Source organism: Thalassophryne amazonica, chromosome 3 (genome assembly GCF_902500255.1).
Source record: "Thalassophryne amazonica chromosome 3, fThaAma1.1, whole genome shotgun sequence".
In the NCBI taxonomy this organism is placed as follows: domain Eukaryota; kingdom Metazoa; phylum Chordata; class Actinopteri; order Batrachoidiformes; family Batrachoididae; genus Thalassophryne; species Thalassophryne amazonica.
The window spans coordinates 113,491,328-113,516,959 of record NC_047105.1 but is presented as its reverse complement, the minus strand read 5'-3'; the positions used below and the strand labels follow the sequence as shown (position 1 = coordinate 113,516,959).

Genomic DNA, 25,632 nt, shown 5'->3' with positions numbered 1-25,632 from the left:
CTGTCCATAAAGTATAGGTTCTTTTTATTTTTTTCAAAAACTATATGGATTTCATTCATATGTTTTTACGTCAGACATGCTTGAACCCTCGTGCGCATGCGTGAGTTTTTCCACGCCTGTTGGTGACGTCATTCGCCTGTGAGCACTCCTTGTGGGAGGAGTCGTCCAGCCCCTCGTCGGAATTCCTTTGTCTGAGAAGTTGCTGAGAGACTGGCGCTTTGTTTGATCAAAATTTTTTCTAAACCTGTGAGACACATCGAAGTGGACACGGTTCGAAAAATTAAGCTGGTTTTCGGTGAAAATTTTAACGGCTGATGAGAGATTTTGAGGTGATACTGTCGCTTTAAGGACTTCCCACGGTGCGAGACGTCGCGCAGCGCTCTCAGGCGCCATCATCAGCCTGTTTCAAGCTGAAAACCTCCACATTTCAGGCTCTATTGATCCAGGACGTCATGAGAGAACAGAGACGTTTCAGAAGAAGTCGGTTTCAGCATTTTATCCGGATATTCCACTGTTAAAGGAGATTTTTTTAATGAAAGACGTGCGGACGGGTCCGCGCGTTGGGACGCAGCCGGCGCGGTGCGGCGGCACAGGAAAAACACCTCCGTGTTGATAACCATTTGTAAAATCCAGACGGCTTTTGATGGCTTTCAGTGGAGTGAGTATATGAGAAATTGTTTAACAGCTGGACATGTTCCAACTTGTCCTTAAGGCTTCCAACAGAGGTGTTTTTCCTGTGGCGGAGCGTCGCGGCGGCTGCGAGCCGACGCTGCAATCCGCCTGCACATCTTTCATTAAAAAAATCTCCTTTAACAGTGGAATATCCGGATAAAATGCTGAAACCGACTTCTTCTGAAACTTCTCTGTTCTCTCACGACGTCCTGGATCAATAGAGCCTGAAATGTGGAGGTTTTCAGCTTGAAACAGGCTGATGATGGCGCCTGAGAGCGCTGCGCGACGTCTCGCACCGTGGGAAGTCCTTAAAGCGACAGTATCACCTCAAAATCTCTCATCAGACATTAAAATTTTCACTGAAAACCAGCTTAATTTTTCGAACCGTGTCCACTTCGATGTGTCTCACAGGTTTAGAAAACATTTTGATCAAACAAAGCACCAGTCTCTCAGCAACTTCTCAGACAAAGGAATTCCGACGAGGGGCTGGACGACTCCTCCCACAAGGAGTGCTCACAGGCGAATGACGTCACCAATGGGCGTGGAAAAACTCACGCATGCGCACGAGGGTTCAAGCATGTCTGACGTAAAAACATATGAATGAAATCCATATAGTTTTTGAAAAAAATTAAAAGGACCTATACTTTATGGACAGACCTCGTATATACACACACACACACACACACACACACATAAATATTCTATTTCTACCTCATTTTCTTATGTTGTGTACTGTTACAAGTATTATTATTATTGCTTATCCTAGCACACGCTGCTTGATGAACATTTTCCTCTACTTGTACCCATCTTGTGTGTTTTTTTAAGAGCTGATGTAACATGTGAATTTCTCCTCTGTGAAATCAATAAGGTTTTATCTTATCTCTTATCTTATGAAAAACACAGACCAACATGCAAAGAACTGTTTTTTTTTTTGCTGTTGTTTGGTTTTTTGTAATATAAAACACAACTATTAAAGCTCCATGCTACAAGTACTACTTACTCTGATCCAGCAGCCATGTCTGAGTAAGACGTTTCAGGTGTGGTGACTCCCAGCGTGATTACTATGCTCATGACGTCCAGCACAGCGTGGGAGGGGGGGAAGAGGGGAGAGGGGAAGGGGGGGGCAGGATGGGATGGGGGAAGGAAGACAGATGAAGGGGGAATCAGAGGGTCCCAACTACAGCAACAGACCACTCCAGTGGTGGGGTGCCGTTGAGCCGCAGCCCACGGCTCATGAGGGACCTGAGGAGAGGAAGAGAGATGAGCCGTTAGGCAGGTGCACACATGCTCACACCCACAAATTGCTATGTCCAGACCATGCAATCTAAATAAGGAGAAGGGAACACCACACTTCATTATTCTGTGACTATTGCTAGATGTGCGGTTATGAACTCTACCTGACTGACTGTTGATGATGGTACTGGGGCTAAGACCGCATCAGAAATGAACACATCAAGTTAATGGAAAATACTTGAGGCATTTTTTATCTCTATGGGATAAATTGAACCAAATCAGTGTGTTTCTTCTTGCTTTGTTTCAAATGCATGGTGCCAATGGTGTGAGCAGGGAGTCAGTGCTGCTGTTGAGCTCACAACAGGGCGACAGCGCACATTTTAAAAGCACAGTAACGCTCTTCTATTTACACGCATCACTCAGTTCATCAACAGTGTGCATCTGTCTCACTCTATTAGAAAGTATGTCGTCAATGCAGTGAAAACAGTGACCAGCTGTTCACCCCCCTACAATTAACATTTATATATTTGATTAATATTTGTGAAGTGATTCAGAATAGTCTACTTCCACATTGCAATGTACCTAAGAATTTATTCCCCCCCCACCCTCACTACTAATGTGCACTGTGCAAGTACAAGGCCTAGGAACATACAAATATCTGACTGGGACTCGGTACTGATAGAAACTCAGTATTAAATGACTTGGATGGGGGTTAAAGAAGAAGAAAAAAGGAAAAAAAAAAAAAAAGAAAAGCATGAGACACCCCCCTCCCTAATTTCTTTAATAACTGTCATTGCTAATAGCCACACAGACCTCTTACAGGTTTAAAGGGGAATAAAGTAACCAAGGTCAGTTTATTGCTTTGCAGTTTTTTGTCACATTCTTCGCTAAGGAGCTCCCCCTACAGCATGAGAGGACATCTGTCATACGCAATCTGTGGAACTGTGTCAAAAATACGACAATCCACAGAAATGCACAGAGTATAGCTCAGGTGGATCTGTCCTATCTCACTCTCTGCCCCCTCACTCTCAGAAGTAATAGGCTTATGTGGTCTGTCCATAAATTAACGGTCCTTTTTATTTTTTTTTAAAACTATATGGATTTCATTCATATGTTTTTACGTCAGACATGCTTGAACCCTCGTGCGCATGCGTGAGTTTTTCCACGCCTGTCGGTGACGTCATTCGCCTGTGAGCACGCCTTGTGGAAGGAGTGGTCCCGCCCCCTCGTCGTATTTTCATTGTCTGGAAATGGCGGAATGAAAAGGACTTTTTTTCCTTCAGAATTTTTTCAGAAGCTGTTAGAGACTGGCACCTGGAAACTATTCAAAAAATTTATCTGGCTTTCAGTGAAAATTTTACGGGCTTCACAGAGAATAAGGACTTTAACTACAGCTTTAAGGACCCCTTTAAGGACGGTCGGTGCGCCGCGCTGCGAGCTGCAACGATGCGGCACAAACCACTGGATCATTTCTAAGCTGATGGCTCTGTGGATGACATGATTGTTCAACCATGATGTTGAACAATCTTTGTTTTCAGGTCATTTGACAGGTGTTTACAGGGTCCCATATTGCCACTCATTAGAAGAGATGCAAAGTGGGGAAACATTTGCAAATGGCCACCTTAAATACCCTTTCTCATGATTGGATTCACTTGTATAAGGAGGTCAAGGGTCAATGAGCTTTACCAAACCAATTTTGTGTTCTAATAATAAGTGCTAAATGTATTCAAATTAATAACATGACAAGGTTAGCTAAATTTATGCACCTGCCTAATTTTGTTTAAATAATTATTGCACACTTTCTGTAAATACTAGAAACTTCATTTCACTTCTCAAATATCAGTTTTGTTCATCTGCTATATGATATATTTAACTGAAATGTCTGAGCCAGACAACCAATGATTTATAAAGGAAAATCATGCAAATTATCAGGGTTGCCCAAACCTTTGCATACAACTGTATATGTTATTGACTATCTCTGTCCATTTCTTTGTTGTAGGAGGGTCAGGTTGTAGCCAGTGTCTGGTAAGAGTTTTCCTACCAGCTGATATCAGAATACCAAACATATAGCCTACTTATTAAAGTAAAAATGTCTGTCCCTACAATTTGGCAAAGGAAATAAAAACTTTGACACGGCCTCCTTTCTCGCAATGGTTCCCACTTGGTAGGTTGGACCCACACTTTTTGGCCTTGCCTTGTGTTTGTTTGTGGAGGGAGGCATCTTCAAGTCATTTGAAAAATTGAAAACTGAATTTAATTTGGAAAATAAGGACTTTAGATATTTACAAGTGCGTCATTTTTATGACAAAGAAATGAGTAAAGGTGCATCCCGTCCCACTATTGATTTTGTCAGAATTTTTTCAGAAGCTTACAAATGTCTACCCACCAAAACGGTGTCTAAGCTTTATAGAGGGTTACAAGCCCAAAATGGAAACAACACATCATATGTAAAATCTAAATGGGAAAAGGAGCTGAAGATTGCATTGTCGGAGAGTGATTGGGTTACAATGTGCAAGTCTGATAAGGTTTTTTATTACTCCTCATATAATAAACAAATTCCAGGGGCCTCACCAATGTTGGAGACAGTGTGGTCACTCAAACGCCAGTCACTCTCATATCTTTTGTACAGAAATAAAACTATTCTGGGAAAGTGTGTTTGAAATGACGGACTGTATTATGGCCTATGTTATCCCTAAGGACCCAGAAATCTTCTTACTGGGTTTGATACCCACAGAGACAGTTCTTAAAGAAGACAAGTGCATCCTTAAAATCCTCATAATTGCAACAAAGAAAGCAATAACAAGGAACTGGCTAAAAAAGCAGCCCCCCAGATCGAACAATGGCTAAACATAATAGAGGACATTTATTTGATGGAGCGATTAACTTTTAGTCTTCAACTTAGAGGTCATATCTTTGTAAAACATTGGTCAAAATGGCATAAATATAAACAAAGCAAAGCTTGAAAGACGACCTGTTAAATAATATAATTTACCGTAGAATTGTAAACGTAATGGATCAGCACCCCACACAATTGTTGTTTTTTTTCCTTTGTTTGTTGTTGTTTGATTCCTTTGAATTGTTGATAAAAATGAAAGCACAAATAAATAGCTAAAAAAAAAGTAAGTCCCTTTGCCTGCTCCCTTGTTTTCACTCGGAGTCGCCACAGCAGATCCAAGGTGGATCTGCATATTGAATTGGCATAAGTTTTACACCAGATGCCCTTCATGATGCAACTACACATTACATGGAGAAATGTGGCAGGGGTGGGGTTTGAACCAGGAACCTTCAGAACTGAAACTAACGGACTCCCCACTTGCCCAATTTCCTGATACAAGGGTACTAAACTGAAAGGGTATAGTAATTTTTTATGTTTTCCATTATTCTATGTATCTTAGGCCAGAACTGTACAATTGCTGGACATTCCCAGAATTGCACAATTGCTGGACATTCCCAGAATTGCACAATTGCTGGACATTCCCAGAATTGCACAATTGCTGGACATTCCCAGAATTGCACAATTGCTGGACATTCCCAGAATTGCACAATTGCTGGACATTCCCAGAATTGCCAGTGATTAGCTTCTTGGTTCCCACAGTCCTCAACAAAGAATTCTCTTCTGAGATATGTACTTTACTGCTTTGGAGTGATAAAAAAAAAAAAAAATCTAATTAGGCATTTCCATCCAAACTCTCTCCATCTATATGAATTAGTAGCTTTCCATTGAAATTCACAGCAACTGCACCATTATTCCTTTGAGATTATTAGGTTACCTTTATTCTCACATTTATTCTTCACATATTCAGTGGAGTGAGTCATAAAACCCTCACACAATCAAGATATAGAGCCCCTCTTCAATAAGGAGTGTATTCCTAGTAAGAAGTCTTTAATCACGTCATTGTCTATCATTTTTGACAGCTTGATCGAAGTAATGGTGGAACTGGAGGTATCGTCAGCGGAGCCAGTAAAACGGATATTTGCGACCGTAATCCAGCATGAACATCCGCAAATCAGACACAACAGGGTTATTTCCATTCTAATCCAAATCCATCGTTTGCACAGTTTATTTTTCTGTAAGTAATTAGGTCGGCGAATCGTTATGAAAGGGTGTGGTCAGCTTGTCAAAGCTTGTCAAAGCTTACTGTCGCAACAGCGTTGTCATGCCAAACTGGAAATTCTGTGAGCAGACCCACAGATTTCTCCATCTCGTCAGCTGCACTGAGTTAAATGCACAGTAAATCCATCAATCAATCCAGTTAAATCCATTAAATCCACACATTTCAGGATCGTCGTCGCTGCACTAGTTTCTATTGGTCTCAGGTGACAGCGTCATTGTTGACACCTGCGCAGCAACGCTGTCAGGGGGCGGAGTCATCCAAAAGTGGTCCCAAATGATCCCCACTACAGAACAGAATGCATCTGTAATATCATGTTCCTTATGGATGTAACACCCCGTTCAGCTGCGCTCGCTGCTCCGCAGCCCAGGGACACATTGACTCGCAGTGACAAACTGTTTTTGGTTTGATTGTGCAATGTTCATGTCCTGTTTACTAAATGAATGCATACCACAGACTTTGCACATTACTCTATTTCCTGTGACTATCCCAAACGGGATGCACTGGAGGTGCTGTCCGGCAGCTCTGTGCAGCATTCGGCACATGCTGGCAAGAGTTGACATGCCTGACCATGACAAATTTTCCCTCGAACACAATCAGACCGTTTTGAATGCTGTTGTGATGCCATGAGAATACTTGGAATGCAGTCAGAAGGTAGTTAGAGCCCACCTTGACCTCTGTATGATAATTTTCCACCTTGACTGCACCCCAAAAGTAGGGAGCATGTCCTCTACATTCGGGCTGGCTGTGTGAATGTGCCCCACTGTATGGAACGTATGCAGAATGCTGTCGAAGGTTTTCGAATGCGCCTCGACTGTGCCAGAATGTAGGTTGAATTTTCATTCGGATGGCATTCAGTCTCATTCAGCCTCTAGGTTGTTGGGGGTATAAAGCATAAAAAAGGAGGCTGGGCAAAACGTGACCTGTTCAGACAAAACACAGTGGCTAACAAAACATTACACGGACCACATTTTTTAATGACAAACCTCTTGTATGAGGAGCTGCTGAGAAAGACTTTTAATGGCCAGTCGATTAGAGTAAAAATCTGTAGAGCGCATATGAGATTCTGACATCTGATGTCTTCTATTAAACTCCAACTTTAACTAATGCGGACAATAGCAGGAGTTTGTAACATTGAAGTGTTGTTAGCTGACCTCTGCCAAAAATTTAAAAAAATTATAATAATGGTAAATGGACTGCATTTATATAGGGCTTTTCCGTCTGCATAAGAAGCTGAAAGTGCTTCACAATTATGTCTCACATTCACTCATTCACACTAACACACCGATGTCAGGGTGTTGCCATACAAGGTGCTCACTACACACCGGGAGCAACTAGGGGATTATGGACTCCAACTGGGTTTTGAACCGAGGATCCTCTGGTCTAAAGCCCAATGCTTAACTACTAGACCATCACCTCCCCAAAAATAATAAAAAATAATAATAAACTGATTAGTGCACTGTGAAATCATAATCAAAAAAATATAATTTTCTCTATAAAAAATCAGTTGTGAGAAAATATCTGCATCAAATCGCTGCTTATGTGCCCATACGTTTATTGACATCCAACTTAATAGATATCTGGTAGTATTTTTTGTTGGCATATTCAAATATTTCTGGCCCGGCAGGGGTTCTCATTATAATACTGTAGGGGAAACTTGCACGATGCATTTGGCCCTATGTAAATGCAGTCCATTTACCATTATTATATATATATATATTTTTTTATTAACTCAGCCACATGGGGTGTGCAGCCAGTACATTCTGAGTGCCGGTCCCAAGCCCGGATAAATGAGGAGGGTTGCGTCAGGAAGGGCATCCGGCGTAAAACAAGCCAACCCAACTATGCAGACTCAGAATCGAATTCCCATACCGGATCGGTCGCGGCCCGGGTTAACAACGTCCGCCACTGGTGCTATTGCCCAACAGGGTGCCGGTGGAAATTGGGCTACTGCTGGGCGAAGACGACGACGACGAAGAGGAGGAAAATGTTGCCACGAACAGCGGGAGAAGAAGAAAACTAGAAGGGTGGAAATGAGAGTGGGGACTTTGAATGTTGGTAGTATGACTGGTAAAGGGAGAGAGCTGGCTGATATGATGGAGAGGAGAAAGGTAGACATATTGTGTGTGCAAGAGACCAAGTGGAAGGGAAGTAAGAGCAGGAGCATCGGCGGTGGGTACAAGTTGTTGTACCATGGTGAGGACAGAAAGAGAAATGGTGTTGGGGTCATTTTAAAGGAAGAGTATGTTAAAAGTGTGTTGGAGGTTAAGCGAGTGTCTGACAGGGTGATGAGTGTGAAGTTGGAAATTGAAGGGGTGATGATGAATATCATCAGTGCATATGCCCCACAGGTAGGTTGTGAGATGAAGGAGAAAGAAGATTTCTGGAGTGTGTTAGATGAGGTGGTGGAGAGTGTGCCCAAGCATGAAAGAGTGGTGATAGGAGCAGACTTCAATGGGCATGTTGGTGAAGGGAACAGAGGTGATGAGGAAGTAATGGGTAGATATGGTATCAAGGATAGGAATGGGGAAGGACAGATGGTAGTTGATTTTGCAAAAAGGATGGAAATGGCTGTGGTGAATACCTACTTTAAGAAAAGGGAGGAGCACAGGGTAACATATAAAAGTGGAGGAAGGTGCACACAGGTGGACTACATTCTTTATAGGAGATGCAAGCTAAAAGAAATCACAGACTGTAAGGTGGTAGCAGGAGAGAGTGTCACTAGACAGCATACGATGGTTGTTTGTAGGATGACTTTAGAGGTAAAGAAGAAGAAGAGAGTGAGAGCTCAACAAAGGATTAGATGGTGGAAGCTGAAGGAGGAAGACTGTTGTGTGAAATTTAGCGAGCAGGTGAGAGAAGCACTAGTTGGAGGGGAAGCAATTTTGGACAATTGGAAGAGTACTGCAGATGTGGTGAGGGAGACAGCTAGGGCAGTACTGGGTATGACATCTGGACAGTGGAAGGAAGACAAGGAGACTTGGTGGTGGAATGAAGAGGTCCAGGAAAGCATAAGGAGAAAGAGGTTGGCGAAAAAGTTTTGGGATAGTCGGAGAGATGAAGAAAGTAGACAGGAGTACAAGGAGATGTGGCGTAAGGCGAGAAGTGGCAAAAGCAAAGGAAAAGGCATATTGCGAGCTGTACAAGAAGTTGAATATTAAGGAAGGAGAAAAGGACTTGTACCGATTGGCCAGACAAAGGGACAAAGCTGGAAAGGATGTGCAGCAGGTTAGGGTGGTAAAAGATGCACATGGTAATGTGCTGACAAGTGAGGAGTGTGTGCTGAGAAGGTGGAGGGAATATTTCGAAGAGTTGATGAATAAAGAAAATGAGCGAGAGAAAAGGCTGGATGATGTGGTGAGAGTAAATCAGGAAGTAAAAGAGATTAGCAAGGAAGAAGTGAGGGCTGCTATGAAGAGTGGAAAGGCAGTTGGTCCAGATGACATTCCAATGGAGGCATGGAAATGTCTAGGAGAGATGGCAGTAGAGTTTCTAACCAGATTGTTTAATAAAATCTTGGAAAGGGAGAGGATGCCTGAGGAGTGGAGACAAAGTGTGCTGGTTCCTATTTTCAAGAACAAGGGTGATGTGCAGAGCTGCAGTAACTACAGAGGCATAAAGCTGATCAGCCACAACATGAAGTTATGGGAAAGAGTAGTAGGAGCTAGGCTTAGAAAACAGGTGAAGATCTGTGAGCAGCAATATGGTTTCATGCCGAGAAAGAGCACTATAGATGCAATGTTTGCTCTGAGAATACTGTTGGAAAAGTACAGAGAAGGACAGAGTTACATTGTGTGTTTGTGGACTTAGAAAAAGCTTATGATAGGGTGCCAAGAGAAGAGTTGTGGCATTGTATGAGGAAGTCTGGAGTGGCAGAGAAGTATGTTAGGGTAGTACAGGACATGTACAAGAATAGTGTGACAGCGGTGAGATGCGCAGTCGGAATGACAGACTCATTCAAGGTGGAGGTGGGATTACACCAAGGATCAGCTCTGAGTCCTTTCTTGTTTGCAGTGGTGATGGACAGGTTGACAGATGAGATCAGACAGGAGTCCCCATGGACTATGATGTTTGCAGATGACATTGTGATCTGTAGTGACAGTAGAGAGCAAGTTGAGTCTAGTCTGGAGAAGTGGAGATATGCTTTGGAGAGAAGGGGAAAGAAAGTCAGTAGACGCAAGACTGAGTACATGTGTGTGAATGGGAGGGAGCCCAGTGGAATAGTGCAGTTACAAGGAGTAGAAGTGGTGAAAGTAGATGAGTTTAAATATTTGGGGTCAACTGTTCAAAGTAATGGAGAGTGTGGTAGAGAGTTGAAGAAGAGAGTGCAGGCAGGGTGGAGTGGGTGGAGAAAGGTGGCAGGAGTGATTTGTGACCGAAGAATATCAGCAAGAGTGAAGGGGAAAGTTTACAAAACAGTAGTGAGACCAGCTATGTTGTATGGTTTAGAGACAGTGGCACTAACAAAAAGACAGGAGGCAGAGCTGGAGGTGGCAGAGCTGAAAATGTTGAGATTCTCTTTGGGAGTGACAAGAATGGTCAAGATTGGGAATGAACATATCAGAGGGACAGTTCAGGTGCGACGGTTTGGAGACAAAGTCAGAGAGGTGAGATTGAGATGGTTTGGACATGTGCAGAGGAGGGACCCAGGGTATATAGGGAGAAGGATGCTGAGGATGGAGCCACCAGGCAGGAGGAGAAGAGGGAGACCAAAGAGGAGGTTCATGGATGTGCTGAGAGAGGACATGCAGGTGGTTGGTGTGACAGAGGAAGATACAGAGGACAGGGTGAGATGGAAACGATTGATCTGCTGTGGCGACCCCTAACGGGAACAGCCGAAAGACAAAGAAGAAGATATATTTTTTTTTATTTTTGGCAGAGGTCAGCTGACAACACTTCAATGTTATAAATTGCTAAATTTAATCTGCATAGAATTTAAAAAATGCAAACCGAATTTCAGACATCTTATAAATCTGGAACAAAGAGGTCGAACAGAGTCATCTCTAAAGTAGGGCTGCATATATCCATTATTTTAGTAATCGAGTATTCTATCGATTATTATGGTGATTAATCGGATAAAAAGTACTTTTGCGTTTTTAAAGTAGACCTGCATTGAAATAAATGCAGTCAGATCTTTGGACCAAAAAATGACATATTTACACATAAGATCCTTCTGAATGTAGTAAAGTAAATCTGCAAGCCCAGATCTGTCATTCAACGGAGAAATCTTCATTTGAAAATGACAAATTTACAGCTAACATTTAGCCCTCTGCAAACTGTCCCTCTCATCATGGACGCTGCCGAGACGTCAGGGACAAGACTCTCTCCCAGCATGCATTGCGCGCGCCAACTGTAATTTGTGGATTTACGTCAGTTTGCATCTGCACCTTTTTCTTGTCTTATACGGAAGGATCTACTTTTTTAAAACTTCATATTGTCTTCCGGTACGTTTGGTGAGTACACATTTCTTTTATTTGTGCTTGAAAATTATTTTTGGGGACTTTTTCATACGCTCGTTTGATTGAGTGGTGTCGCATTGAAAATCTACTGTCTTTCACCTCCGGTGTACCGTCGCGGGCTATGGAGGCGAGACCCGCAAAGAATTCAAGTCATTAAAAATATATAAACCTCTCTCAGCGGCCACAGAGCTCTGCGGCTCCGATTACCGAGACGTGCGGCGCCGCGGATTTTGCAGCAAGAAGTCTGTCCTTGCGAGCAACAGGTGTCACCGCGCGCTCTGCATTAAAACGGCGAGCGTAGTCTCTGGACTTGTGCCAAGTTGGCTGTAACTCCATTCAGTAGACAAAGAGGTGGTGCCGGCTGCACAGCAGACACGGGGGTGTGAGTGCCGCAGCGGCATTTAACGAGCACATGCACTCGGTAAGCGCATCGGGGGCAGTGAGAGCGAGGCGTGTGGGAAGAATGTCGCCCGCTGTCGATGCCACCGCTGATCTGATCCCCGGATCTGAGCAAGCAGAGCTGTATCTCACATTCATTGCAGCTTACTTTTGGATGTTGAAACCAGGTTGTGTATAACAGTAACATTACTAACAGATAAAATCAATTTCAATGCGGGATCGGACTGAAGGCGGGAACGCTCCGTCTCGTCACCGATGTCATGGAAATGATCCGGATGTACAAACTTTTTTCACAGAGGGCTAAATGTTAGCTGCAAATTTGTCATTTTTAAACGAATATTTCTCTGCTGAATTACAAATTTGGGCTTACAGATTTACTTTACTGCATTCACAAGGGTCTTATAAATACATATCAGCTATTTCTTTTCTGAAATCTGACCACATTTATTTCAATGCAGATCTCCTTTAACAGCATCAACAGTCCAGGGCTCTCTTATTATTTTATTTGATAATTATTTATTATTTTATTTGAGTTACCGTGTTTGTGAAGTGTGTGTGAAATGTTGTGTGTTGCCCCAAAAAGCGAAATACTCAGGGTAAGTCTGAGCAAAACAAAGAAGGAAGTAGGGATGTGAAGTGTTCAACAACTCACGATTCAATTCGATTCCGATTCTTGGGGTGACGATTCGATTCAGAATCGATTTTTGATTCAGAGAGCTCTGAGAAATAGTTATATCACTTAAAAATGTTTACGTTTAAGAAAATGCAGCTTTACAAGGTTAATCAAGTGACTGTAGATGTAAATTTACTTATCTGCTTTGCTTGTTCGGAGTTGGCTGGCAGTTTAGCGAAGCGCTGGTCAGTAGTCGGCAGATAACACTGCTCCCCTCTTTTAGCTCCGGGTGATGACGTAGCATGTGGGCTTGCGGATTTGAAGTGTTTCCGAAGTATTTGACTTTCATTTTTCAGATTTTGTCAAGCTCCTTCTTACGCAGCAAATAATAAAATCCAAAATGTGCCCAAACATTTGCCTCAGCAAAGACGGTGCTGGCTGAATTCTTCGTCCGCCATGCTAAGCTACAGCCACTGAACTCTGCAGCTCACGAGTGTTTAAAGCACGCCGGACCACCCACCCCCCTCGCGAGGACGCTGTAGTACAGAAGCCGTTGCCTGACAAACAGTACACGCAGCGAGTAAGCAAGAAAATGTTTAAAAGATGCTTTTTAAAAATCGATTCTTGGACATTTTGGATCGATTCAGAATCGTAAAAAATCATCGCGATTCGGACGTGAATCGATTTTTTCCGACACCCCTAGAAGGAAGAGACTGAGACTGTCAGTGTGGCAGGGGATGGAGCTGTGAGGGCAGTGCTGAGCCGCTCACACCGGGCAGAGAGAAGCAGCCACTGGCCGCCGCACGAATATCCACTCACCACGTAGAGCGGAGAGCAGGCAGCAGACAAAACTGTTTTTTTTTTTAAACAAATACACTGCTTTGCTTTAAATGTGCAGTAAGCTATTTCAGATGATCAGCGTGGACCGTTTTTCTCCTAAAAGGATTTATTTCACTCTGTGTGTCTCACTGGAAAGCTGTAGCTATTGTGCTAATTTAATTAGCGCTTACACGGCTTATGCGTATGCTCTAGTCTTTTGTTTGTTTTTCTGGGGACGTTACAGCGCCACACACAGGCCTGGCATACGAGGTCTGTTAGAAAAGTATCCGACTTTTTATTTTTTGCAAAAACCATATGGATTTGAATCACGTGATTGCATCAGCCAAGCTTGAACCTTCGTGCGCATGCGTGAGTTTTTTCACACCTGTCGGTTGCATGCGTGTCAGGACGTTTCCGCATGGCGCAAAGCAACCCGTGATGAAGCCTCACAGGACATGTTGGGGAATGTCCAGCTCATGCACAATCTCTCAGATAGTCACATGACTGAAAAGCCATCGGAAGCCGTCTGAGCCATCTGAAAGCCGTCTTGTGAGACCAACATGGAGGTGGTTTTGTGCCGCGCCATGAGCGGCACGGTGGCGCATCCCTCCGCTTCTCTTTCCATGAAAAAAACTCCTGTAACAGTGGAATGTGCCAAAAAAGTGCTGATGTCCACGCCTTCTGCCTTTTTTTGTGGAAGTCAGACGACGTCCCGGATCAACAAAGCCTTCACGTTGGAAATGATCTGGTTGTTTCAGCGGGGTGTCAGCCTGTCGATCGGCGCTCGGAGTGCGCTGCGCTCTCAGACGCTGTGGGCCGTCTTTAAACCGGCTGGAGCACTCCTTAATCTGTGTAATCCCCATAAAATCGTCGCTGAAAGCCATCTGAATTTTCCGAATGGTGTCCACCTGGAGGTCTCTCACAGTTTCTGGAAAAATTTGATGCAGCAAAGCTCCAAATCGTTCAGACATTTATTCGCAATAAAAATCCGACGAGAGGGGTGGACCACTGCTCACACAAAGCCGGCTCATAGGCGAATGACGCAACCGACAGGCGTGAAAAAACTCACGCATGCGCACAAAGGTTCAAGCTTGGCTGATGCAAGCACACGTGATTCAAATCCATATGGTTTTTGCAAAAAATAAAAAGGTCCGATACTTTTCTAACAGACCTTGTACGTACACGTTAAACGAAGCTTCGAGGCACAGAATTTGCCTTGAACATTTTTTGTAATCGAATTATTCAAGTTACTCGACTAATCGTTTCAGACCTACCCAGAGAATATATTCACGAGAGTTTTAGGCACAACATACAAAGAGGTTTATGTTGCGATGTTAATGCTGTTGTCCCCATGCAGCGGTTAAAGTGCAGCCTGATTAGACCTTCTCAAAGCAGTTCTCAATGTTAATGACATCTCGCAGTGCGGTGAACTCTCCGAAGTTTTGCAAGATAGGGTGAATGGCCTAGTATCTATCCGTGGTGAAAATTTCGTCAAAATCTGCAAAGTAGTTTTGACGTACTCCTACTATCAGACAGAAAGACAAACAAATAAATACACGCCAATGATCAAGGTTAATTTATTACATCCTTGGTGGATGTAATAAATTAACCTTGATCACTTAAGACTGTAAACAATTAAACAACTGATAAAGATAATGGACAATGATGTAAGAAAGGAAGTGCTCCTTCATACCAGTCCACATTCCAAAAACATCTCAGAATACTGGAAGAAGGCAATCAAATCCATATACACCCTGTAAACTCCCTCCCCAGAAAGAAACTGCTAGATACTTAATGAAGAACCAACTTTGCTGAGTCATGCTGACAAAGGCACCTTGTTAAGCATTCATCTGACGTGACTTGAAAAATGATGCTTCGAAATGTGCATCTTGTGACAATATTATCTCTTATCCATATGAAAAATCACAGTAAAGAAGGGGAAGGAGAGTACACTTTTAAAAGAGCAGTAAAACAACCACACTTTGTTAAGCTCAGGCTCCAAAATTATGTCCCACTAAAGACAGCCAGCAGGTGGCACCGTCTTCCCAGACGCCCACAGGGGTGAGTCATCCAACAAGGCTCAGCCTTCCAGTCACATGACTGCACACTGCTGAAACACTGACCCACACTCCTCTGCATGCTCTCTCTCTCTCTATACCTTCCCTCCTTGCTCAGTCCTTCAAACAGCCAGGCAGAAAAATACAACAGACACGGCTGCAAAAACAGTAACATAGCCCTTCTGTGCGCTGGTAGAACAGAGGCTCTGACTTTAAGGTCGTATCATGGTCAAACACAATACTGTAGTTCAAAGACTAACAGGAATCAGATTCAACACTAGCCTTAAAAACAGCCTTCACAGACCTGTTTCCAACCTAGGAACTTGGTCTACTTCCCAGATTTCACAAACATTTATAGGAATGGTCCAGTATTTGGCCTTCTGAGCCACTGTGTCGACATTGCTCTGAAGATGCACCAAGTTTACAGTGACAGCAAGCACAGAGGAATAAAGACCAACAGAATCTCAGGATCATAATTAAGGACATGATGAAAAAGTTGGAGCCATCACAAAGAAATGTGACCTCATCCACCAAGACCTGAAAGACTGTCAAAAAAGCAAACCATTAAAACACCAAACACCAACATCAAAAAAATAAAACTGCACATGTGTAACTTTAGTTCAGAAACCATAAACAGAGTGCAACAACTTCTTAAGGATTATTTTCAACACCGAATGTTGATTTTGAAAGGCCATTTCTCAAGTGCAGAACAAAATTTTGTTCATCATTTAAATACATAAACCATTTTTAGGCATAAAAACACACAATCTGTGTTTTCTGGAGCTCTGCTCTGGCGGAGGTAGAAATGCAATGTAAGGTAGGTTCCGTACAAAACATGACCCATATGACTGATCACTGTTATTGTTTATGTTGTTTTTCCAGTGTGCACTGCTTGGCAGGCAAAACCACAGACTTACTAGATAGGGTCGAGTTGTACAAAAGGTCTGCCCCGAGCAGATCGCGGCCCCACCATCTTGGAAGGTTGCATCATTGCAGCGGTCTCACGCTGTCAGTAGAAAATGCATGCTCTGTGCTTGTAATCATTGTCGATTCTCTGGCCGACCTCTCCGCCGTTATTTACATTTAAGACATGAAAACTTGTGTGTAGGCTAATTCAGATACGTAGATTCAATTTCTGAAGTCAGATTTATCATAAATGTTGATTCTTTCTCCCTATAAGGCTGCGAATGGAGCGTAAAGTGGGGCTCCTATCAATAGAAAACTCGTGTCATCAGTCATCTCTCTGGCTGATTTATTTTTTTTTCCCCTCTGTGCTTTGACAGCGAAGTGACGTCACGATGCTGATGTCTGTGAAATGTCTTGTAAATAAATTCAGAGATGTTATTAGGTTCCAAATACTGTTTTCAGTTTTAGAAATGTTTATTTCTTGAAGCTTTTACATAATATATGAGAGACATGTACAGTGAGGCAAATAAGTACTCAATCCACTGTTTCACAAGTTTTCCCACCTACAAAAAATGGAGAGGTCTGTAATTATTATCGTAGGTACACTTAAACTGTGAGTGACAGAATTACCCCCCCCCCCCAAAAGAAAAATCCAGAAAATCACATTGTATGATTTTTAAATAATTAATATGCACTTTATTGCATGATATAAGTATGTGATCACCTACCAACCAGCAAGAATTCTGGCTCTCACAGACCTGTTAGTTTTTCTTTAAGAAGCCCTCCTATTTCACTAAGAAGTGGGTGAAATGGATCTCCTACACAACACGGGGGAAGGATGCTGCCGCCATGTGATTCACGTTTGGACTACCAGAGACAAGTTATGCAATTCAAAGAGGATATGGTATACCTGGTATATATGGTATGGTATATGTTCTTTAAAATAAGTTAAAAAAGCAATAAATAAAGAGTGATAAAAAGAAGCCCTTCTATGCTGCACTCTTTACCTTTCTGCACCTATTTGAACTTGTTACCTGTATAAAAGACACCTGTCCACACACTCACACACTCGATCACACTCCAACCTATCCACAATGTCCAAGATCAAAGAGCTGTCTAAGGACAAAACTGTAGACCTGCACAAGGCTCGGATGGGCTACAGGACAATAGGCAAGCAGCTTGGTGAGAAGGCAACAACTGTTGGTGCAATTATTACAACCCCAATTCCAATGAAGTTGGGACATTGTAAATAAAAACAGAATACAATGATTTGCAAATCCTCTTCAACCTATATTCAACTGAATACATCACAAAGACAAGATATTTAATGTTCAAACTGATAAACCTTTTTAGTTTTGTGCAAATATTTGCTCATTTTGAAATGGATGCCTGCAACACATTTCAAAAAAGCTGGGACAGTGGTAAAAGACGACTGGGAAAGATGATGAATGCTCAAAGAACACCTGTTTGGAACATTCCACAGGTGAACAGGTTAACTGGAAACAGGTGAGTGTCATGATTGAATATAAAAAGAAGCATCCCCAAAAGGCTCAGCCATTCACAAGCAAAGATGGGGCAATGATCACCACTTTGTGAACAACTGCGTGAAAAAAAAAGTCCAACAGTTCCTCCCAGGCAAAATTATAATTTTTTTTTTTTTTTTTGTACATTTTACAAACTTCATGCCTCCCATTGGCGTTTATTTAAGGCTCCCATTTTGACTTAAATAGGAACTGGTCGGTAATTCATGCAGCTACAGTTTGTCCACAGTAGATTCTGTGATGAATGATATGTGCACAACTTAATCATCGGTCTTATCAGACGGTTTCACCGTGCAGCAAAGTACAGAAGAGTTGGGAGGGAGAGGATTAATAACAATGTTTCTCAATATTCAAATTGCAAGGAATTTAGGGATCCCATCATCTATACTCTATAATATAATCAGAAGATTCAGAGAATTTGGAGAACTTTCTACACAGAAGCGGCAAGGCCGAAAACCAACACTGAATGCCTGTGACCTTCAATCCCTCAGGTGGCACTGCATTAAAACCTGACATCATTGTGTAAAGGATCTTACCGCGTGGGTGCAGGAACACTTCAGAAAACCACTGTCAGTTAACACGGTTCATCGCTACATCTACAAGTGCAAGTTAAAACTCTACTAGGGCTGAAACGATTAATCGAGTAACTCGAATAATTCCATTACAAAAAATGTTCGAGGCAAATTCTGTGCCTCGAAGCTTCGTTTAACGTTGTAGTACATATGCCAGGCCTGTGTGTGGCGCTGCAACGTCTGCAGAAAAAAAACCCAGAAGACTGGAGCATAACAGCTAATCAAATTAGCAACGATAGCTACCGCTTTCTAACGTGACACAGAATAAAATCTATTTTTAAAAAACACACGGTCTGCTCTACATGGGGAGGGACTATTGACCCGGCGGCCGGCTGCTGTCTCTCTCTGCCCAGTGTGAGGGGCTCTCAGACCGGGCGAGTCACAGCTCTGTCCCCGGCTACATTGACAAACAGCAGAAGTCCACTCTTTCTTCTGTTTCCCTCAGACTCACACTGAGTGTTTGACTTTTTAAATTTTGCTTTTTTGGGCAACACACAACACTTCACAAACACGGTAACTTAAATAAAATAATAATAAAAAAAAACTGACTGTGAGGCTGCATGTTCAACCTCCAGCTGAAATGCATCTGCTGAATTGCAGAGAAAGAGGGATTAAAAAAAATACATCACGCAGGGACTCAGTCCATCAACCTTTATTAAAAACAAACAAAACAAAAACTAAAAATGGTTCAATTTTACAAGTTGGAGAAAACAAAACAGAAAACCACATCCCATCGCCATTTCAGCAAAATGCCAACACTTGCACAGGGACATTGTGCCATTGCTTAGGGAGAGCCCTGAACAATTGATGATGTTTAAAAACGCAGAAGTACTTTTTATCCGATTACTCGATTAATCGCCAGAATAATCGATAGAATACTCGATTACTAAAATAATCGATAGCTGCAGCCCTAAACTCTACCATGCAAAGCGAAAGCCATACATTAACAACATCCAGAAACGCCACCTTCTCTGGGCCCAAGCTCATTTAAAATGGACAGATGCAAAGTGGAAAGTGTGCTGTGGTCTGATGACTCCACATTTTTTGGGGGGGGGAATCATGGACGCCGTGTCCTCTGGACAAAAGAGGAAAAAGACCATCCAGATTGTTACCAGTGCAAAGTTCAAAAGCCAGCATCTGTGATGGTATGGGGGTGTGTTAGTGCCCATAGCAAGGACAACTGACACATCTGTGATGGCACCATCAATGCTGAAAGGTACATCCAGGTTTTGGAGCAACACATGCTGCCATCCAAGCAACATCTTTTTCAGGAATGTCCCTGCTTATTTTAGCAAGACAATGCCAAGCCACATTCTGCACGTGTTACAACAGCGTGGCTTCATAGTAAAAGAGTGTGGATACTAGATTGGCCTGCCTGCAGTCCAGACCTGTCACCCACTGAAAATGTGTGGCGCATTATGAAGCGCAAAATACAACAACAGGGACCCAGGACTGTTGAACAACTGAAGTCGTACAGCAAACAAGAATGGGAAAGAATTCCACCTACAAAGCTTCAACAATTAGTGTCCTCAGTTCCCAAATGCTTACTGAGTGTTGTTAGAAGGAAAGGTGATGTAACACAGTGGTAAACATATCACTGTCCCAGCTTTTATGAAACGTGTTGCAGGCATCCATTTCAAAATGAGCATATATTTGCACAAAAAAAATAAAAAAATAAAAATAAATAAAAATAAGGTCTGTCAGTTTGAACTAGGGCTGCACCTATCAATTATTTGAGTAATCAAGTATTCTATCGATATTCTGGCAATTAATCGGATAAAAAGTATTTTTGCGTTTTTAAAACAACATCAATAGTCCAGGGCTCTCCACAAGCAATGGCACAATGTTGCTGTGCCAAAGTCTTGACATTTTGCTGAAATGGCGATGGGATGTGGCTTTCTGCCCCCCCTTAAAATTTAACCATTTTGAGTTTTTTTTTTTTTTAAGCTGGTGGACTGGGTCCCTATGTGATTTTTTTTGTCCTCCTTTCTCTGCAATTCAGCACATGCATTTCAGTTGGAGGTTGAACATGCAAGCCATGCAAGCCTTTTTTGTTGTTTGTTTAAGTTACCGTGTTTGTGAAGCATTGCGTGTTGCCCAAAAAACCCCCAAAAATTTAAAAGTGAAACACTCAGTGCGAGTTTGAACAAATCAGACAGCAGCCGGCTTCGGCTGTGGGCACCCAGCCGTCGGGTCAATAGTCACTCACCACGTCGAGCAGACCGTGTGTTTTTTAAAAATAGACAAACACACTGGTTCGCTTTAAATGCACACTAAGACTATTTCAGATGATCAGTGTGGACCCTCTTTCTCTTAAAAGGCTTTATTTTACTCTGTCTCACATTGGAAAGCAGAAACTTGTGCTCTGACACGCCAAAACGGAGGTGTTCCTTTGTCTCGCTTCCAAAGCGAATCGGTCGTGACGCGCGAAGCCTCCGCGCGGCTTTCCATGACAAAATCTCGTTAAAAGTGAAATCTGCCGAAAAATGGCTGATGTCCAGCTCTTGTGATAACCAGAGAAAGAGCACACGACGGTCTCGTATCCACAGAGCCATCCGTTTAGAAATGGTCCAGTGGCTTGTGCCGCGTCGTCGCAGCTCGGACCGCGGTGCGCCGAGCGTCCTTAAAGGGGTCCTTAAAGCTGTACTAACAGACCTTATTCTCTGTGAAGCCGTAAAATTTTCAATGAAAGCCAGATAAATTTTTCGAATGGTTTCCAGGTGCCAGTCTCTAACAGCTTCTGAAAAAATTCTGATGGAAAAAAACCCCAAATCATTCCGCCATTTCCAGACAATGAAAATCCGATGACGGGGCGGGACCACTCCTTCCACAAGGCGTGCTCACAGGCGAATGACGTCACCGACAGGCGTGGAAAAACTCACGCATGCACACGAGGGTTCAAGCTTGTCTGACGTGAAAACATATGAATCAAATCCATATAGTTTAAAAAAAATAAAAAGGTACGATACTTTATGGACAGACCTCGTATATCCAAATTTCATTCAAATTTAAGGGTGACTTTTAAAATATTTTCTGTTATGTAAATTGATTATTTAGTTTTTTAGAGGCTCTTTATCAATCATTCCATCTATCTGATAATGTGTATGCATTTTTTTCTGATTTCAGATTAGTATATGATCAAATCAAAAATCATATCTTCTGCCATGGATACCCGTGACTGGAGTCTATGCTTCCTGTGCCAGAAAGAGAAAAGGAATGAAAGACTGTCAGATCTTTCATCCTCTGTATGAAACTATGTCAAATCCTGACAAACTTACTGCATGTTACAAAGAAGTAACAAATAACATCATGCTGGCTCAATTGGCTACTGGTGACATGGTTGCCATCTATGCCTTTTTCCGTCACACATCTTGAGGCGGTATAGGTAAGCAGAAACTGTTGGGTGTGACATGACCAAAAGTAATGAAACTCAAGTTATCAGAGCACATCCTTAATGAGTTGCTTGAATTTATCGAAGATCATCATGGCTCAGGAGAATCACTGAGAATAACACCACCACTGAGATGACCAGGACCCACACACCAATACTCCAAAGATTTGTCAGGGAGCTCTATGGTGTAAACAGGGAAAACATCACAACTGTACATGCTGCTACACTCTTCCTCTTCTTTCAGAAAGGAAGAGACTTTGACCACATGCTGCAAAGCAGTGATGCACTCCATCAGCATATCCTTCGAGTAGCTTATCAGGCAAGACAGCTTAGTATAATAGGGGCATAATAATAATAATAAAAAAAATTTAAAGAATGACTTAGAAAATGCATTTGGGTATCACTAATCATGTGTTTCTCTTCAGAGTGGACATGTGTGGGGGAATATGCAAGTCAAAGACCATGCTACAGTCCTGCCCTCTGCATGGGGATGGCAACAGGATTCCATCGACTCTGCACCAACCCCCAGATATATTACAACTCCTACTATTTCAAAGGACTTGCCAGAACTTGCCAATTGCAAATGCAAGAGAGATTTTAAAGCCCTTTGCAAATGCTGCATGCTGGGGCTGTCTCTCTGCAGATGTAGAGGTTCATGTATCCGCAGTGATGCAGACATCCATATGCAAATATCTGATTAGAGATGTGTGAACACCATTGATCAATCAATCAATCAACATTTATTTATAAAGCGCTTTACAGCACCGACTGGTGTCCAAAGTGCTTAACATTAAAAACACAAATTTACAAAATAAAACACATATAAAATAAAATTTTAAAACAACACATAAAAAAAGAACATAAAAATAACAGAACATGTCACCTCCCCACTAAGTGTTAAAAGCCAGTTTAAATAAATAAGTCTTTAACTTAGATTTAAAAAGTGCTAGGTCAGGAATAGTACGTAACTCAAGAGGTAGCTCATTCCACAGTCTGGGGCCAGCTACCGCGAAAGCATGATCACCCCAGCGTTTATATCTTGACCTTGGAACATCTAAGTAAAGCTGGCCAGACGCCCTTAACGTCCTACTGTAGGTGCGCAAAGTTAAAATTTCAGACAAGTAGGGAGGTGCAAGGCCATAAATAGCTTTAAAAACAAACATTAAAATTTTAAAATCAATTCTAAAACGAACTGGAAGCCAGTGGAGTAAGTATAGGATGGGCGCAATATGCTCACGTCTAGAAGTGTTTGTCAAAAGACGAGCAGCAGCATTCTGCACCAACTGGAGACGCGCAAGAGACGACTGATTAATGCCCGCATAAAGTGCATTACAATAATCAAGTCTGGAGCTGATGAAAGCATGAATGGCCGTCTCAAGATCACGTCTACTGAGAAAGTGCTTTATTTTAGCCAAGAGGCGAAGTTGGAAAAAACTAGCTTTGACAACAGAATTTATCTGTTGATCGAACCTCAAACAGCTGTCAAATATCACTCCCAAATTCTTGACAGCTGGTTTTACATAGTTAGCCAAAGCACCAAAATTTGGTGTTACCACATTTGGTATGCCAGTGCGCTCAAACACCATGATCTCAGTTTTACCATCATTCAGGTAAAGGAAGTTTCGGGACAGCCACTGCTTTACATCACGAATACAATTAAATAATGATGACAAAGCATCACTCCCATTAGTCCTCACAGGCAGATAGATTTGCAGATCATCTGCATAACAATGAAAGGACAAATTGTGCTGGGTTATAATTGACCCCAATGGCAGAATGTACAAAGAAAATAGAATCGGTCCAAGGACAGATCCCTGCGGCACTCCACAGCACAGAGGAGCAGTTGATGAGGAAAGGTCCCCAATCATGACAGAAAAGCTCCTTTCAGCCAAATATGATCTAAACCACTCAAGTGCAATACCATGAATGCCAATAAAATGTTCCAACCGGGAAACAAGTACTGTGTGATCCACAGTATCAAAGGCTGCTGTGAGGTCCAACAGAACCAGCACAGCAGGATTCCCTGCATCCACCGACAGAGTAATATCATTATGAACTTTTAAAAGTGCTGACTCAGTGCTGTGTCGCGATCTAAACCCAGACTGGAATTTTTCAAGGATGAGATTGTCTTCTAAAAATGATTGTAACTGTAAAAAGACAACCTTTTCTAAAACCTTAGATAGAAATGGCAGATGAGAGACAGGCCTAAAATTGGATAAAACTGATGAGTCCAGGTGAGGTTTTTTAAGAAGAGGTCGAACCACAGCATGTTTAAAAGCAGCTGGAACAGACCCTGATCTAAGGCAAGCATTGATAAAAGTTAGGAGACCCGCCCCAACAGTATTAAAAGCCTCCTTCAGCACCTTAGCTGGAACAACATCAAAAGGACAACTTGTAGATTTTATGTGTTTTACAACATCAGCGAGAGATGCAAAAGAAATGGGCTCAAACTGTTCGAGCACAGCAGAATGTGCACAAGGAGCAGACAACTCAACATTACAGTTCTGATCAGCGTTCTGTCTGACTGATGAAACCTTATCAATAAAAAACTGAAGAAACTCCTCACAGGTTGTGGTTGTAGTGTCCAACAAAACAGAGGTGTGTGGATTTACAACTGAGTTTATAGTCTGAAATAACACACTGGGACGATGACAACTGCTCGAAATAATATGAGACAGATATTGTGCTTTTGCCTCCTTCACAGCCTTCTGATAGTCAGTTAGACTGTCCCTCAGAAAACCCAGAGACACCTGCAGTTTGTCCTTTTTCCATTTTCTCTCCGCCCGTCTGCAGCGTTGCCTGAGGGCACGGGTCGTGGCATTTAACCAGGGGTCGGATTTTGATTTCCTGGATTTGCAGCGCATCGGTGCAACAGAGTCCAAAATGACTGTGCATGTAGAGTGGAAAGAAGAGAGGATGTTATCTGGGAGTAATGGAGAAACCAGTCCATTCATGGCATAAAACTGAGAGTCCATGAAGGCAGCAGCAAAGTCCCCCGCTGTCGAGGAGGTGACCAAACGGCGGCGAGAGACAGGAACAAGTGGCTTACTAGCAGATGGAGGAGCAATAAATTCAAAAATAACAGGAAAGTGATCTGAAATAGCAATGTCTGATATGTCCTTAAGTGAAACAGAGCCCAAAAGAAATAACCAGGTCCAAGGTGTGTCCAAGATTATGTGTTGGTCCATCCACAACTTGTGTTAGACCAAAAGAGTTCAGGAGGCTTTTAAAATCATCAGCCAGCTGATTAGAAGGACAACAGATATGAATATTAAAATCACCACAGACCAAACATTTGTCATATTTTGGGATAAAACCTGCCAGAAACTCAGAAAACTCCTGAATAAAATCCTTATTAAATTTTGGTGGACGATAACAGCACAGAGCACAGAAGAGTCGAACTCCATCACAAACAACTGAAGTTCCAAAGTGGAGTAGACATTAGAAGATAAAAATCGGCATTTAAAACTGTCTTTAAAAACCGTGGCCACACCACCGCCTCGACCTGATGCTCGCGGGGAGCTGAAAAACGAGCAGCCGGGGGGGAGGAGCTCAGAAAAGGCGCTATTTTCACCTGGTTTCAACCAGGTCTCCGTTAACAGGAGAAAGTCCAGATCACGACTGGAGAAAAAGTCATTCAAAATGAAAGTCTTACTTGTGAGTGACCTTGTGTTGACGGACTGAGCGCACGTCAGTCTGCTGGGAGACACGACCTAGCGGGCGCAGGTTCTCCTGCACGCAGCCACGACTGCAGCTCCTCACAGGACGGCGACGCGGAAGTGGAGACCCGGCACCCCGGACAACCGGCCAGAGCCACCGATAGCGAAAAGTCAGAGAACGCCGCACGTCGTAGCCGTC

At 42.6% G+C, this 25,632-nt stretch overlaps 1 protein-coding gene across 5 annotated transcripts in view; it reads right to left on the bottom strand.

The window, feature by feature from the left end:
* The window catches only part of setd5 (SET domain containing 5), a 149,683-nt gene that overhangs the window by 65,712 nt on the left and 58,339 nt on the right, over positions 1 to 25,632 (bottom strand). For all 5 annotated transcript variants that reach the window (XM_034167330.1, XM_034167331.1, XM_034167332.1 and 2 more), the window contains exon 2: positions 1,673 to 1,914. In XM_034167330.1, the coding sequence (XP_034023221.1) occupies positions 1,673 to 1,743 (71 nt within the window). In that variant the 5' untranslated portion in view covers positions 1,744 to 1,914. The remainder of the gene's footprint in view (positions 1 to 1,672; positions 1,915 to 25,632) is intronic.